The following is a 17,159-nucleotide window of genomic DNA, read 5'->3' as shown; positions in this document are numbered from 1 at the left end:
TGTATGTTTATGGAAAATGAAAAGATATGACTTTTCATTGTGAAAGGAAGTAAGTATTAAATTTGAACGCTTGTGACTTTCAAATCAATGCAATCACTGAAAATGTGTGACTTTTTTAGATTGAAAAAATTACAACTCCAAAAATTTGACGAATGTAACTTTTCGTCTATGGGAGAAAATGACCTATTGACATTAAAAGGTCATGACTCTTGATTTTGAAATCAATCTTAGTTGTTATACATTGACAAAGATTATGATCTAATAGGGATACCAAATGAGCTTGTTGGCCAAAATTTTTCACTTCCTATCACGTGCTCAAGTCCGCTAAAGTAACTTAGTAATGGCTTGACCCATAAGGGCGTCAATCCCAAGAGAGATTGCAACCTCCAAAATGCTTAGCCCACGAAACCCGACCACGGGACTAGACATGCTCGCACCCTGCCTTGAAGGCCTAAAGAGAGAGGCTAGACCGTCGCTCGATACATGTGGGTTGGCTCAATCCGCCCATTGAGGACACTTTTCAACCCTCAGAGGGCACCCAACAAGGGTATCAAGCAATTTCCTTTCCCCCCAAATCCCTCTCTTCCGCTCACCTCTCCATCCCTCTCGTTCACCAACCCGAGCATCAGAGGGTCTTCCCGAGGCAAAATCCGAGAGACTTCTTTTACTTTATGGTTTACAGCTAAGCCCGGTCCTTCGGAAGTTCGAGCAAATCAGACAAGACCCAAGAAGATCGCGCATCAACAGGACTCCGCGATAAAGAATCATGGTAAATCCGTCTCGTGAGAGAGGCGGACTAAAGATGACAATGTGAAAGGTCACCGCTTACGTTCTTCCTCCCCTTACCACAATCACTTATCTAATCTAATCTAAACAAAAGACAAAGTGGGTCTTTGTCACATTGAAGACTCACATGGCACAAGACCAAGAGATCAAAAAAAATTTTACTAATCTAATGGAAGTGAAAAAACAAGAGTAAATTACAAAGTTGGTGGAGAAACAAACAGCCCTCTTGTCAGAAAAGGACGTGCGCGGTTAAAATGGTAAATTAAGGTCGATTAGGAAATCAGGAATCGCATCGAGAACTCCCAAACATAGTATAAAACCGACAGTTTGTGTGATCTCCAACCTACGTTAACTGACGATTTTGTACTTTTTTAGCGGTGGCTGTAATTGGGATTTGGTCCCTCTTTGTTCTTTTCCTACCCCCAAAAATTTTAGTAATTGGGCGATTCTGGAAATTTTATCAGCGATTGGTGTGAAAAGAAAAATTTGGACGGGAGGAAGATAAGTGGGAGGTGATATCTGGGGCAGGCTTGGAAGAGGAAGGATCATTCTTATTCCCTTTTTCCAAAGTCGAGGAAAATAATTATTCTATTATCTATTTATATATTTATTTTTACTGCAAGAATTCACCTTTACTTATTGTATTTTAAGAGGGGCGCGTCTCGAATTGGTAATTGTCGTTGGTCGGCTCTGCCGTATCGATGGCGGGAGCGGTGGCTCATCAGCATTTTTCCGGTCAAATCATTAGATCGGGTCACGTCCCTTCATTTTTTTTTTCTTCTCGAGAAAATTGATCGTCGGCTAAAAACTGATTTAACAGGTAACTTGATTGTGGACACCTTTTCATAAGAAGATCGGTTGTCCATTCTACGTTTGAATTCTCGTATGTTGTCGCGATTATGCTATCAATGCATCGTGTTGCCTATTATGTATTCGAGACGGTCCCTATTTTTAACGGTTGGAATGGTTTACGGTTGTCGTTTGCTCCGGCAAAAGGGGTTTCTTTTGCAATGAGATTAGGCAAAAGCATCTCTCTTGGTGTGTTTGATTATTAGAATCTGTTATGATTTTTATGTATTGTTAAATAATATTTTACAGTTAATGCTGTTTTCAAATGAAATAGATGAATCTCGCGTGGATGTTGAAATAAATAATTTGGTATTAATATAATAATGCATTGTAGAATCAGACGTATTTTTAAAACTCAAATGTAACTATCGTATAACAAAATTATAATTTTAATTGAATGCCAGTTATTTAACGAATTAGAAATTTTAATCCGTAGAAGTTTCGTCCATTTCCGTTCCGTTCCGTTCCATTCCATTCCGGCCCATTTTTTAAGAAAACCAAATAAAGAAATTAGAATACCTTTTCTATTTCGTCCCGTTTCATTCATATCCTATTCCACAACAGTTCTCTCTATCGTACCAAGCACGGCGTCAAGTCACATGTTTCACTTTATCATTTTCTCTCCCCTTCAACAATTTATCTCTCTTTCTTTTGCCTATATAATAAACGTTATCCCCATGGACCGACACCTAAAATACTTACACAATAGGATCGATGCTTCATATCTATCAAAGTAAGAATAGTCAGTAAACACATTTACATAATAACTATGCATAAAAATTCCATTGGCTCATTTTTCCTATTTAATTTTTTTTTGCCATTCCCTTCCTTTCATATATTTAAAATCCTCCACGGTATTGCTTGCTCTCATTTAACTCTTCAAAAGGAAATTTTTTTTTTATGAATATTTGATTAATTTATTCAGCCGGGCATTTTCCACAAATTCTGAACTTTTTGCTAGTGCAATGGAATCTAGTCGGGCCGCCCCTAAGGTTGTTGGATTATCAATTTTTCAATTTGGCTTACATCGTAAGGGACAGATTGATCGAGAGGGACTAAGACGGGCACGATGGCTAAGGGGAAAAAAACAAATAATTGTTGGACACGTGGCGTTGTGATTAGTGCGCTATCCCCACTCGTACCATCCCTGTCCATCGATTGACATATATGCCCCCGCTTTTAAATCTACTTGTTACATTGTATGGGCTAATTTTATCTCTGAACTGACGGTAAAAATAACGATTTATTCTTATTTTGTTTAATTTTGGGTAGAGTTGTTTTCGCCGACCCTGCTGAATAAAGATCAATAAGGTGGTAAAAAATGGGCTAATTCCAAAAAAGTCCCAAATATGGCCCTTTGAGACAAAATATAGTTCGAATCATAATTGTCACTCAAAGTGAAATTTGATTTTTTTTTTTGGGAATTAGGCCGATAAAAAAGAGTGAAATTTCGTGTCTTTTTTACGGTTCTTACTCAATTTAATCTTCCACGGTTACGTCACAAGAAGAATAGTTCCATGCGTATCTCTCAATTCAATGTATCATAATAGCTAATTTAGGCAGTAATTGACAGAAGAATAGGTAAATGATGGCATGTAAATGCAATCGAATTGAATTTGTTCTGCTGAAGCTTTTATCTCCAGCACGATGAACGAGGGTGTTAATCAGCTAAGGACTTATTGGTGCACATGCTAGTTGATGATGGGGTCTGACCTTTTCACACGTCCATGATTTCGAAGATGCTTTTCTATTTTGTTTTTCTCTCCTTCAATCGGAGGACTAGGGCATTGCAAATGTTCACCTAGGCAAAGGAACCATTTCCCGATTCACGTTGAATTCGTGGGAGTAATCATGCTTCTCAACGACAGTTGTTAAAGGCATCTTGACGTAAGTCTCCCTCTTTTAATCTAGAGGCACGAAAGCCGAGACTCGTTACCTAAAAGGCTTGTGGCAAAACCTTTATTAGCCTCATGTCTCTATTAATCCAGACCTTTGGCATCTACGTGCTTCAATAATTCGAACTTTATCAAGATGTCCTTTCAATCACAGAGTGTAAGAAAGGATCGAGCAGAATGCGAACCATTCCCGCTTCTCATGTTCGGCTTGATTTAGGCCCAGTCGGGAGCCAACGGGCTAGAGAAGATTGAGAAAATCGACTTTTATAATTCATACTGTGTCGATCTCAATCGGTAGTGACGGGCAAATATTCTTGAAACTTCGATCGATCCATCTCGACGAATCTGGCTACTTGTACATTGTCATGATCCGAGGGCGAAATCCTAATTTTCCTCTTTCTTCTTTTTTTTTTTTGAGAGGGAAATCATAATCCAAATCACTGACTAGATCAGTGTGGAGTGCAGACGACAACAGATCATGATTTTTTTCCAAAGCTTGGCAGGCGGATTTCGCTTTAATACCGAGGGGTTGGGGGAGGGGGGATCACGTGACCAGCGACCCACCACACGCCCTCGACAAGCAAAGGCGGGCACGTGCCTCGCCGCCTTCCCAGTACACTCGCCAGCTGTCTGCCCCCTCCTCTCAATTTTAATTAAAACCCGTTTTTATTATTTATTTTTATTTACCGCTCTCGCGAATTAAATCAAATCCAGCTTTTATTTTTTACGGTCAACGCCCGTATTCGTTGCGTCCTGCTCCTCCTCCTCCCCCTTACCGGTGGCATTCACCGCAATAACGGATGCCTACCAGGGGCACAACGGTAAATCTCGCGGGACCACCCAGCCAGGAGCGAGCAAACTGGAGAAACAGCAGTGCGTCTTTCTTTCTTCGTCTTCGCTTTGTCTCGAGCGGGTGGTGCATGACAGCATGTGGAGCGTGCGGCACTTGCACTTGCACTTGCGCTTGCGCTTGCACTTGCAGCCAGAGATATAGAGAGAGAGAGAGAGAGAGAGAGAGAGAGAGGGAGACGACACCGATGCTATGCGCCATTAAAGATCGGACAACGTGTTTTCTCAAGGTCTCTCTCTCTTCTGTGTGTGCTCGCTCGTATGCTCCCAAAAATGCACGTCGTCGTTGGCAGGTGAACGAGAAGAAGAATCGCCAGCAGACCCGGCAGGTCTCCTTTGCGCAAAGCAATGTCTGTCGCTCCCGCACTCCGATGCACTGGTCTCCTCTGCTCTGCTCTCTCTTTTTCCCCTTCTCTTTTCTCTTGCATGGGAGTGTCCGCTTTACCCTGAAAGAAAAAAACCCACCTGAAAAGCTCTAAGAAAAAGCTCATTTTCGATATGGAAAAAAGCACGAAATTTTACCGGGACCCGCGAAGCTTTTTCTGTACGGGAGAGCGAGAGGGAGGGGGGAAGAGAGAGAGAGAGAGAGAGAGAGAGAGGGGGGGGGAGAGGTAGTTTTCCATGTGCATTTCGCCGGAGCTGCGCTTCGCTTAGCTCGGAGTTATTGGATTGAGCGACGACTTCGTGTGCATTTCGCCGGAGCCAGCGAGCGCCGGTTTCGATCTCGCGAGTGGTTTTCACGAGCGCAATTCTCTGTGCAGGTCCTGGAGCTCTGGGCTGAAGGGCGAGGTCGGGGCTATGGCGAGTGAGGAGGTGCTGTTCGTGATAATTCACGGGTCCGTTTCTCTGTAACAATGTCGCTTCGCCTCGGAGAGACCGAGCGAAGCAAATTCATTGCTTTCTGAATTGAAACGCTTCTCTTCTTCTTCCTTTTCGCCGCTGAAAAGCGGGTCAACGGGCGTAACGCAGAGTCATATTCTGTTGGGTGAAGCTTTTCTCAGTTTCGCTCAATCTCGCTGCTGCAGGTGAACTTCCGGAGCACTCGCGGGTTCATCTGAAGATCTCGCAGGGTAGCTCTTGATCCGGCTCCGTAATGTTTTAGCTTAACGGAACGACGTGATTTTCGAAGAGCTTCGAAAATTCGATAGTGGTGACGGGACAGAAAGAAGCTTCAATTCGGCTTTTGCATGTGGTGAATTGGGACCGGAATTGCTGTCTCCACGCAACTATTAGCACCTTCTTGACATCTTTTAGTGGAGAGTTTAGTGAGTAACATTTGAATCAGAGATCCTGTGGTGGGCTTGTAGACATCTTGGTTTGTGTCCAGCTGAGTCAATTCCTTGTGCTGAGTGGTCAATATGGCTACTTGGGAAGCTTTCGGAGAGATTGCGAATGTGGCCCAACTCACGGGCCTCGATGCCGTCCGGCTGATTGGGATGATCGTGAAGGCCGCCAACACGGCGCGGATGCACAAGAAGAATTGCAGGCAGTTCGCTCAGCACCTGAAGCTGATCGGCAACTTGCTGGAGCAGCTCAAGATCTCCGAGCTCAAGAGGTACCCGGAGACGAGGGAGCCTATCGAGCAGCTCGAGGACGCGCTGCGGAGGTCTTACATCTTGGTCAACAGTTGCCAGGACCGGAGTTACCTCTATCTGTTGGCCATGGGGTGGAACATCGTGTATCAGTTCAGGAGGGCTCAGAACGAGATCGACCGGTACTTGAAGCTCGTCCCCCTCATTACTCTCGTGGACAATGCTCGAGTTCGGGTAAAGATTTTTTCTTTTTGCTCTCGGCGACGTTGTTGTGGATGATTATTGTGATCGTAAGACCGTGTCGTGGAGTTGATACTGACGGTATATCTGAGACGAGGATTGCGTGTGTTGGTAAAAGAATTCCCTAACCTTTAATCAAAGGGTCATGTCCATAGGTGCCGATGATATGTGTTACCAACAAGGTTACAGAATTTTCTCGATAGCATTCTGAGTGATGACTTGATTGCAATGAAGTTTAAATAGGGTCAGCTGATGATGGATCTCAGACAAAATTTTGTTTAACTTTGGTTAGCTTGCCAGGTATAAGTCCAGGGAAAAGTGGTGATTGGAAGGAAAACCCGGGTAGTTCATCCGAAAATTTATATGTCGAGTCTTGTCTGTAAATCCTCCAAGGATCTTGCTTTATCTCTGAGTCCTCATTGGGAAAGATCATTTTTGCTTGACATGGTGGATCTTTTTGTCATTAATTTACAGGAAAGGTTGGAAGTTATTGAGAGGGATCAACGAGAATACACGTTGGACGATGAGGATCAGAAGGTGCAAAGTGTAATCTTAACGCATGAGCCTTCGAGAAATGAAACCATGATGCTGAAGAAGACTCTGTCCTGTTCCTATCCAAACCTCTGTTTCAATGAGGCTCTGAAGAAGGAGAACGAGAAGCTTCAACTGGAACTTCAACGGTCACAGGCAAATTTGGATATGAGTCAGTGTGAAGTAATTCAGCGCTTACTTGAAGTCACAGAAACTGTTGCCTCAAATTCACTCCTTGATGATGGTTCACCACTCAAAGAATCCAAGAGAAAGGAGAAAAATACCTCTGACGCTGATAGTGACAGAGAACATTCCGCTGGTGAAACATATCCTAAAAAAAGTTCTGCTAGCAAAACTTCAAGGTCAGTCTTCTTTGAAGTTAGACTCCTGTATGTATCACCATCACCACTGTTGCCTTCAGTAATCGGCTCCTTCCCAATCTTTCATGGACTCCTGTCTGGCTAATGTACTCAAGTCTGTTAAGTTTAAGAGTGATCACTTGCAAACAACAATAGGACATTGGTTGGGATAATTTTGCTTCTTCCTCGGATCACTTCATTGACTTAAACTGACAAATGACCCAGTTTCGTTCCTGTTTAACCGCTTTCATCCTCGAAGTGTCTTAGTGCTTGAGGTGTTCCTATGAATATGCTTCATGTATTTCATTGCCTTGTGTCCAGCTTGAGGAGTTGGAAATGTCTTTGAGAATTTGTTTCTTCTTTTGATGGACAGAAGTACATCATCAGTCTCCTTGGACCATGATCTGCGCCCATCTAAAGGTTCATATGGGCATTATGACTGGCACACTGACTTACTGGACTGTTGCTCAGAACCACTTCTATGTAAGTTCCCTCCTGCAACTTCTTGTGAGACAACCATAAAGTTCGACATCTCATACTTTTACCTGTGAGAAATTTGTAAACCTCGGCGAGTTCAACCCAATGATTCGACATCTCCCTGTCATTGGACTCGCCAAAGCCATTTATCTTTATTCCTTTCCGCCCCGGTGCCCCTTTATTCCACAAATCCTATTAATTCTGTGTTTATGACAGTACCTCCATTATCACCACCTTTCACACTTTAATGATGGCATATGAGGCTCACTACCTCTATCCACAGAAGCAGTCCCTTTTTCCCTTAGTGAAGTGTTAAGCAGGGGTTTTCAGAGGAACTATCTAGTTCCCTTCCCTTGGAGTGGTCTATTGTTCCTCACACAGTGGTCCTTCGCTGTGTATGAACCCAGACATGCAGACAACGTTTTTCTTTTTAAGGGGCAATGGTTAGCTATATGTATGAATACCGATTTGTGTTACTGTCGAGCACGTGTTCTTGATTCATGTGCAATATGCCCTGCATTCTGACAACTTATCTTGATATGCAGGCTTTAAAACATTCTTCTGCCCTTGTGATACATTTTCGAAGATTTCTACTGTGGCAACTAAGAGGCCTATGAGTAAGCAAATCTCATGCCATACACTTATTTAGCTTCCATTATAAGATAACCTTAATTATATGGCTGATCGTTTGTTTGATGTCTGGATTGTCTATGAATTATCATGCATTCATTTAGCATTAGATTGCATAGACTCCGAACCCCCACTCCCCACTAGCGGGAACAGCAAAGAAGAGTAGGAAAAAGAGAGATTGAGAGGCGGAGAAAGTAGTCGGGTTAGTGGCCCATGTGTCAACTCCCTGATGAGATAATATGTGGTCTGTCTACCACAGGATTGTCTATTATATGATGCAAAGGTACATGACTTATGCTCATGCCCAAGATAATTTGTGGAAGAAAATATTTCATTTAGTTGTTACCATATTTGTACAGGAAAAGGCATAAAAATTGAAGCGTAGAATTCTGTGGAGATTTCATTTATACATTTAGTATTTTGCTTCTGCTTGAAAAGGCAAAAAACATACAAGATCTAAGCCTTTGGAGACTGCGCTAAAGGAAGGAATTTTAAGAGGCACTCTTGCTCTTGGCTTAGTTTTTTTGCTCATAGTCATATATGTTGACTATCAACTGAGTTAGCTCTCCTATTGCCATCCATTAGTCCTTGTATGGCTTATGTGGATACCTTGTCGGTGAGTGCTTCCAAGGAAGTTAAGTTTGTTCCTCTATTGAAACTGTCAACCTGAAATGCAGAATTACTTGTGCACGTGCTAAGTAAAACATCTTTTAGTTCAAGATCTTCCAGTTACTATTCCCTTTCCACTTTAGAAGGAGCTTGAATGTTCTCTTACATCAAACAGACACACCAAATGCTTACTAGTATCAATGTTTGCCAGTAATCTGCACGGAACTTCCAGTATCCTGATACTTGGTCCAATTCACATGAGCTTGAATCACCAAGTCTGTGATGGACCAAAGATATTTTCTCATTTCACAATTATAGTCTCTTCTAACCACTTCATTTCAGTAAACACCCTCCATTGAATGTTTTAGTAATGTAGAACACATCTGTATCATGAGAGCATAGGAAAAATCTCACTATAGTCCTATGCTCATGCTTCCAAAGTTTGAGCATCCTTCCTTGCTTCCATCATTTGTTGTCGATTTTAGCTCGATTGGTCTACGCATATTTTTTTAAGTTGGTTATTCTGCTGCAGTTGTAAGTTAACTACAACATCACAGCTTTACATCTTGTCTGGTTTTCATGTATTGTTAGGCAATTTTTCGTGATTCTCTGAAGATGAACTTGTCTATGAACGTGTAGCATTGGTGCATGTAAAAAAATGCCTTTACGATGTTGAAACTTTGAATTTGAAGTACATCTTTTTATGCGTTTGCGGAGGTCACAAAGTGTATGCACTCGTGGATCCACGCATAGTAATACATGAGTGTACACTCTGTGCCGGTTATTTGTCTGAATATGAAAATGGGGAATCACTTGATTGTAATTAAGCATGTAGATATATGACACTGCCTTCCTCCTCAAATGTAATTTTGACAACTTTGCATAATCGTAAGGACTCTGTGCTTCCTTCTATTTCATGAATGCTACTGAAGAAATTTTCACATATTCACCAGGTGCAGGCGAAGCATGCAATGACTTGTTGGCCTATTCGTTAATACTGTCCTGCTGTTGCTACACGTGCTGTGTCCGAAGGAAACTCCGCAAGATGCTGAACATAACGGTAATTTTCTTATCAAACGTCAAAACCTGTCATATTTACTGAACCGAGCGATGACAAAGCTGAATGAATTATCTTTCCACTTGATCCTCTTCCTCTCCATGAAGATGATCTTGAAATCTTTTGGGAATTTCCAAACGGTCCTGCTGATAGTGGGTGTGGCTCCAAATAACCTCCACCCTGATTCTATAGGATTTCGGGTTTATTAAGTTGGAAGTTCCACATTTTCTTTTTGTGGAATTGGTGCGCTAATTTTCACGGAGCATAGGCTTACAGAGTTATTTGCTTTGGATGGTGGAATGGATTCCAAGAAAGAATAGGAGAAGAGAACTACTCACCCTATTTGTATTCTTCACTTTTCGTCGTCTAATTTTGGCAGGGAGGTTGGTTTGATGATTTCCTCTCCCATTTTATGTGCTGCTGCTGTGCCCTTGTCCAAGAATGGAGAGAAGTGGAGATCCGAGGGCTCTGCGGTAAGTCCTTCGACTTCCCTTGTCAGCATAAGAATCTCATATCTTGTGCGAGCAGCAACAGTGTTCAAAGATGATACTGAAGTATATCTTTGAAACGATCTCCATGTGGCAATGGCCTTTCCTTTTTACTCTATTCTCGTTGCATCCACACACATGCACGCCCGCAAATGCAGTCTCGAGTTCCTCGATTGCTATGAGGCTCGGCCGATTTTTCTGACTCGAGGCATAATTTTTCTTTGTTTCGAATCTTCGCGGATTCTTGAAACTGAAAAGGAGACGTATCTAATGTACCAACCTGCAGGTCCTGAGAAGACGAAAACAAGCCCTCCTCCCTCACAATACATGGAATCTTAAGCAGAACTCGCGAGCGGAGCACATCGGATGCCTCGGGAACATAACATAGAGGCGATATCTAGTCGCCTCCAGGAACTTCTCCAGCATAACATACACACACTGTAAAGCAGTTCCTTTAAAATCTCTCAAACTCGATAGTCTGGTGTATCATAGAAGGATCCTCGGTGTCGGCCTGCCATTGTCTTAAATTTGGTTTTCGCGTCTGTTCATACCAAAAATTTGCGACCACACAGGGTGAATGAGATCCTTCAATTATGTTGTTGTGCTCTTCTAGGTCAAAACGACCATTCTTGCCATTAACTTGAGCAGCTACGTGATGACAGCTCCGGAGGATGGAGCGGAGAGTTCCGCTTTCAAGTGTATATTTTAATTCTTGATGCGATCGTACTTAAAGTAATAGCAAATAGCTGCATTTCTTATCAGTCGACCTGAGCATGGGCTTGGGCAGTGGAGATAAGATCGCATACGTAAATCCATCAAATGGGTGGGTCGGATGGAAAATTGTCCGACCCAAATTGACGCATTTTACCCATTTTGACTCATTTCTATGCAATACGGATCTAATGACCCATTCCTGACCTGACTCATATCCGATCTGACCCATATTGTTAGAATATTTCTATATTTAATCAAATTTAAGAAAATTCATATTCAAATCGAGGTGAGAGAGTGTGGAATGAGTGGAGAGAGAGAAAAAAGAAAGTCATAGAGATAGGCTAAGTCTAAATAAGTTGTGAACTTATTTACCACGTACATTAGTTTGGGCTTTATCACTCTAAATCCATTTATGATACATTCACTGCATGTAATAAATCCGTATAACGACTCAACCCCTTAAATATGAGCAAATATGAGCTAAGTTGACTAGTCTAATGTATACGTACGACCTCCGCATACTCTACATAAAAGGAAAAATCTATCACAACTTGTAATGGGAAACCAGATAAAATATAAAGACGGTAGCAGATAAATCCTTCGACCCAAAGTTCATGCCCCGGCGGCAGATTTAGATATAGATATAGATATAGATATAGATATAGATTTAGATTTAGGTTTTCTTTTCAAAATTCGGAAATAGGATTATACTAAATTTCAAAAAAGAAAATCACACGAGAGGGTATCGAATTATTAAAACGCGTCTAGAAATCTGAATTAGGCGAAGTGCATCGTTATTTACGGCAACAAAATAAAAAAAACAAAAACGGAAACTGAATTTTTTTGGCCGAAAAGTCTCGTCGGATCGATGGAGAGAGAGAGAAGACAACTTCCTCCTCTTTTGGCGAAACTCCCAAAAAAAAAACCGAATCGAATCGTATAATTCCGGGATGGATACGCCTTTCCACGTAGCCGACGATTGGATCGAGAAAAAGGCAAGACCCACACGTGTCGGCGCCTCACTGGCCGGGGCGGTACCGCTACCCTACCGCGCGCAGCACCCGATCGAGCTCTCCCTGTATATATATACACACGCGCGCGGCACTGGCCACACCTGATCGATTTCGCGATTTGATTCTCGGGAAAAGCGGACGAGGCAAGCGAGCGAAAGAGTCCGTTGCTGATTTCTTCGCGCGGGGGGGAAAGAGAGGGAGGGAGGGAGACGACGATCGTTCGCCGCCGGCGGATCTTCGCGGAGGGGGGGAGCGGATGGCGTCGCCGAGGAAGATAACGCTGCGGAGCTCCGACGGGGAGTCGTTCGAGGTGGAGGAGCCGGTGGCGGTGGAGTCGCAGACGATCAAGCACATGATCGAGGACGACTGCGCCGACAACGCGATCCCGCTGCCCAACGTGACCAGCAAGATCCTGGCCAAGGTCATCGAGTACTGCAAGAAGCACGTCGAGTCGGCCAAGGCCGAGGATCGCGTCAACGACGACGATCTCAAGGCCTGGGACGCCGAGTTCGTCAAGGTCGACCAGGGCACCCTGTTTGACCTCATCCTGGTCGGTGATTCTTCTCCTCTTTCCCTTCTTGTTTTGGTTTTTTTTTTTTTTAATTTTTGGGCAGGAGGTTGGCGTGTTGGTCTTGAATTAGGTTTTGGTAGGCTATTTTGATGGGGATTTGGTTGGGGCTAGGTTTTGGAAATCGGGGGATTAGGGTTTCGCTTGTTCGGTTCGATCGATTTTTTGTGCTGAAAAAAACTGGATTTTTTTCTTATAAGATTGGGAAGTTAGTGGCTGGTCTTGATGAGGGATTTAGGGGATTTCCGTTGAATTTGTCGAATGTAGGTGGCTGAAGAGGACTGGGGATGGCGGCCTGTGTTTGTGTGAAGTTTGATCTATTGATAGAGATGCGTTTCATGTGTTTCCACTTGTTCTCTTTTGTTTTTCCTTTTTTTTCTTCTCATGTGTCTGGCAAATAAGATCAGTTTGCTACGGAACGTCACGCTAAAGGGGTTGAACGGTAAACAAGGACTGGAATTGGATACTTTCTTTTCAATTGATATGCATCACGATATGTGCATCCTGGTAGAGCCTCTGTAAATTAAATTACACAGACCGGCCTATAAACAATAGGAAACCCTTTGAGTTTTGGGGAGATTAGTTGAATTGTCTAGAAAGTTAGATTCGTTGGGAAGATTTTGTTTGTATATCGAATTTGGCATATTATATTATTATGAGGGCATGAAGAACTAATGTTGAGTAATGGTTTTAAATAGCGGGGGCAATTCCCTGTTGTTCCTATATATCTCATTGTATAAATCAGTGCGTGGGTATTAATGGCTCATCTGGCATGCAATATAGACTCGATTATATCCATGTTTCTCTAAATGGTTACTTTGTTAATCTGTCTTATGGCTCATGTAATATATAAAGGAAGTTTGTCTAATTGCTTTCTTCAAGTGGGTTGGAAACTCACTGTGAGAATTACTTCCATAGATCCTGTTTTTTTCCTTCCTTTATGGAAACACTTCTACCTTCTAACCGACAATATAGTTTGCTCTTCAATGAATAAGCTACTAGGTCTACATCCACTATTTAGTGCTTTTCACAGTGCATGTTCAGATTGTATGAGCCATGTGTATGCTCCTTTAAACGACATGTTGAAGACTTCAAGTAGCATCTTTGATATGAAGTGCCTTTCTAGGTGTACATTTGTTAATTTTTTCTCACATTGAATTTAGGGACTGTGTAATTATCCATAAATTTAGCTTCAGATGTTGGTGTTGTATTTGACGTGCCTTACCTGCTCCTTGTGCTAAGTATTGCTAAATTTTCAGTTGTTGTCTTAGCCTTTGAGGCCGGAGTATGAAATTTTTTGTGTGATTAAACATCACATTGTTTGATGTTTCTGCATCCTGCTCTAGACCTATGTTATCGAGTCATAAATCTTTAAAAAATATTGGGGAAGGGAAACCGTGTTCAATCTTTTTTTCAGTGAGGAATGAATTGGTAATTTTCACATTTAGCATAGAATTAGGAAACTAGTGCTTGTTCTGCACCCACGCAACTGCACGATTTGTGCGGGAGGGTCCAACACAGTGGTGGTTTCCACCTTGAAGCTGATTGTACAATTCCAGCCTGGATGGGGTCTCAGACTTTGGAGAAATCTAAATGTTCATTAAATATGCCAAGGTCTTGATTTTAAAGGGTTATGTGTCTCAACAAATGACGGACTTGATGCGACATGGCCAACTTTTTTGCTCAAACTGATCCAATTAGTTATTAGTTTGACGCTTGTGTGAATGTGTGTTTAATCAGGCTGCAAACTACCTGAACATCAAGAGCTTGTTGGACCTGACATGCCAGACGGTGGCCGACATGATCAAAGGCAAGACCCCTGAGGAGATTCGCAAGACCTTCAGCATCAAGAACGACTTCACACCAGAGGAGGAGGAAGAGGTGCGGCGGGAGAACCAGTGGGCGTTTGAATGATATGTCTTTTAAGTCTCCACTTGAACAACCTATGGAGATGATTTGTGTTTATTTTGCTGCGTCAGTTTTTTAGTTGTCGAAACATCCGGTATGACTTTTGCTTTGATCCTGAATGTAGATAGTGGTTCGTTATGGTCGCATTATTGGTTGGCAGGAGCCTGGTTTAGGACTCCAGTTCCCTTTCAATGTTACTAAAATTCTCCAGACTGGTGGCCTTATTGATTTTATTATTGCAATGTGTATGCATTTGAACCTTGATTCGGTTGATTGGGGTTGTCCGTGTTCCCCGTGGTTGAATGAGCTGCTGGCCGGATGGAATATATATTCTAACGAATCGGGCCATGGATCCTATTAGACCTGTTAAACGGGTGGGTCGGGTCGGGTCATAAATGGTCCGACCCAAATTGACCTATTAACCCGTTTATGACCCATTTATTCATAGTGTAAATATCTTGACCCATACCCGATCCGATCCATACCCAACCCATACCCGATCCGATCCGACCCATATTGCTAAAACACTTTTATATTTAATCTAATCTATGAATACTTGTTTTTTATGATTTTTTTTTAAAATTATACTGCTAAAACATTTTATGCAATACAGAGTTAGTGAAAAAAATTTATAATTTTTTTTAAAATTGAGGTTCTGTTTGTTTTACGAAAAATGCGACATTTCTAAAAAATATTTTCCATAAAGTCATTATCCAAGAAAATATTTTTTTTTATTTTTTAAATTGAATTTTAGTTATTTTTTTATTTTTTTCTTTATTTTTGGCCGATCGCCGGCCGCTGTGGCCGGCGACCGACCACAGGCGAGGACGAGCTCGCCGGAGGCCGGCAGCTCGTTCTCGCCGGCCTCGAGGCTCCGACCTCGCCGATGAGCGAGACTCGAGCTCGCTCGCTCGCGGCTCGACGTGGTGGAGCCTCGCCTCGCCGTGGCTTCGGGCTCGCTAGCCTCGGCGAACTCGCCTCGCCCGAGGCCGGCAAGCTCGAGTCTCGCTAGCCTCGGGCGAACTCCACCTCGCCAAGGCCGGTGAGGTCGAGTCTCGCGAGCCTCAGCGAGGCTCGAGTCTCGCCAAATCCGGTGAGGCCGGAGCCTCGCCGAGGCCGGCGAGCCTCGAGTCTCGCCGAGTCGGGCGAGGCTCGGAGGCTCGCCGGATCGGCGAGGCTCGAGCCTCGCCGACCGGGCGAGCTCGAGGCTCGCCCGATCGGCGAGGCTCAAGCCTCGCCCGAGGCCGGCGAGCTCGAGCTTCGCCGGCCTCCGGCGAGGTCGTCCCGCCCCGGTGGCCGGTTTCCGTGGCTGACCACCGGCCGGAATAAAAAAAAAGAAAAAGATAGAAGAGAAAAGAAAAAAGAAAAAATAAAAGAAAAAGAGAAAAAAATAATTAAATTTCGATTTTTTTTAAACATTTTTGTAAAGAGGGAGAGAGTGTGTGGATGGATCTAGTAGGTGGGTTGGACATAGACCTGTTAAACGGGTAGGTCGGGTCGGGTCATAAATGGTCTGACCCAAATTGACCCATTAACCCGTTTATGACCTATTTATTCATAGTGTAAATATCTCGATCCATACCCAACTCATACCCGACCCGACCCATATTGCTAAAACACTTTTATATTTAACCTAATCTAGGAATACTTGTTTCTTATGATTTTTTTTTAAAAATTATACTGCTAAAATATTTTATGCAATACAAAGCTAGTGAAAATTTTTTATAATTTTTTTTAAAATTGAGGTTCTGTTTGTTTTACGAAAAATGCGACATTTCTAGAAAATATTTTTAGAAATGCGTGTTGTTTTTTAAGAAAAGGTCGTCCCGCCCCGGTGGCCGGTCGCCGTGGCCGACCACCGGCCGGAATAAAAAAAAAAGAAAAAGAAAGAAGAGAAAAGAAAAAATAAAAAATAAAAGAAAAAGAGAAAAAATAACAATAATTAAATTTCGATTTTTTTAAACATTTTTATAAAGAGGAAGAGAGTGTGTGGATGGGTCTAGTGGGTGGGTTGGACATGGGTTCCAAACTCAACCCATTTAGACCCATTTATCTTTAAGTTTTAAAATTTAAAATCCATTTAAGGTTGACTCTTTAAAATTAAGTGACCCATATATGACCCATTTATTTTTAAATGGGTCATATATGGGTTTAAGACCCATTTTGACACCTCTACTTGGACATGGATTCCAAACTCAACCCATTTAGACCATTTATCTTTAAGCTTTAAAATTTAAAACCCATTTAAGATTGACTCTTTAAAATTAAAGTGACCCATATATGACCCATTTAAATAAATGGGTCATATATGGATTTAAGACCCATTTTGACACCTCTAGATCCTATACACCATTTATATGAGTGTTCAGGGATTGGCATCAAACTTGCAGCGTCATGTCCTTGTGCCAGGGGTAGGAACATCGACTGCTGTTAGTCGATTGTCGTCATGCGTATCATTTTCACATCGATTTCATGCACGAGTTACTGAGTATTACAGATTTAAGCGGTTGATTGAGTTGTTGAAAATATTGATTAAAATGAGAAATAGGACCCTGATGCGTATGCTCCATGGGATGATGGGAGAGAGAGAGAGCGCTCAGACGGGAAATTTTCTTCTTTGTTCTGATGAAAGTTGGCGCAAAAAACAAAAAAGT

The 17,159-nt window shown here is 42.4% G+C and overlaps 2 protein-coding genes across 4 annotated transcripts; both read left to right on the top strand.

Annotated features, from left to right (window-relative positions):
• Positions 1-4,471: 4,471 nt before the first annotated feature.
• Positions 4,472-10,908, top strand: LOC115684212 (protein MID1-COMPLEMENTING ACTIVITY 1-like). 3 transcript variants are annotated; one of them, XM_056313852.1, is made up of 9 exons: positions 4,472-4,609; positions 5,141-5,192; positions 5,405-6,145; positions 6,626-7,044; positions 7,415-7,524; positions 8,064-8,135; positions 9,711-9,817; positions 10,194-10,287; positions 10,589-10,908. In XM_056313852.1, the coding sequence occupies exons 3-9, from the start codon at positions 5,738-5,740 to the stop codon at positions 10,639-10,641; spliced, it is 1,263 nt and encodes a 420-aa protein (XP_056169827.1). In that variant the 5' UTR covers positions 4,472-4,609; positions 5,141-5,192; positions 5,405-5,737; the 3' UTR covers positions 10,642-10,908. The 3 variants fall into 3 exon arrangements, with proteins under 3 accessions (XP_056169827.1, XP_030464795.2, XP_030464800.2); XM_030608935.2 differs by having other exon boundaries at positions 5,141-5,215; XM_030608940.2 differs by lacking the exon at positions 4,472-4,609 and adding an exon at positions 4,675-4,729 and having other exon boundaries at positions 5,141-5,215.
• A 1,313-nt stretch (positions 10,909-12,221) lies between these two features.
• On the top strand, positions 12,222-14,614 carry LOC115684240 (SKP1-like protein 1B). The gene is made up of 2 exons (XM_030608970.2): positions 12,222-12,579; positions 14,338-14,614. The coding sequence occupies exons 1-2, from the start codon at positions 12,286-12,288 to the stop codon at positions 14,509-14,511; spliced, it is 468 nt and encodes a 155-aa protein (XP_030464830.1). The 5' UTR covers positions 12,222-12,285; the 3' UTR covers positions 14,512-14,614.
• The last annotated feature ends 2,545 nt before the right edge of the window (positions 14,615-17,159 follow it).

The sequence above is a fragment of the Syzygium oleosum genome, unplaced genomic scaffold, assembly GCF_021117445.2.
Source record: "Syzygium oleosum isolate NSW1041296 unplaced genomic scaffold, Sole_v2.1 Sole_v2.08, whole genome shotgun sequence".
NCBI lineage: Eukaryota > Viridiplantae > Streptophyta > Magnoliopsida > Myrtales > Myrtaceae > Syzygium > Syzygium oleosum.
Note: the sequence above shows the minus strand (reverse complement) of the source record. Positions and strands in the feature narration are given on the sequence as shown.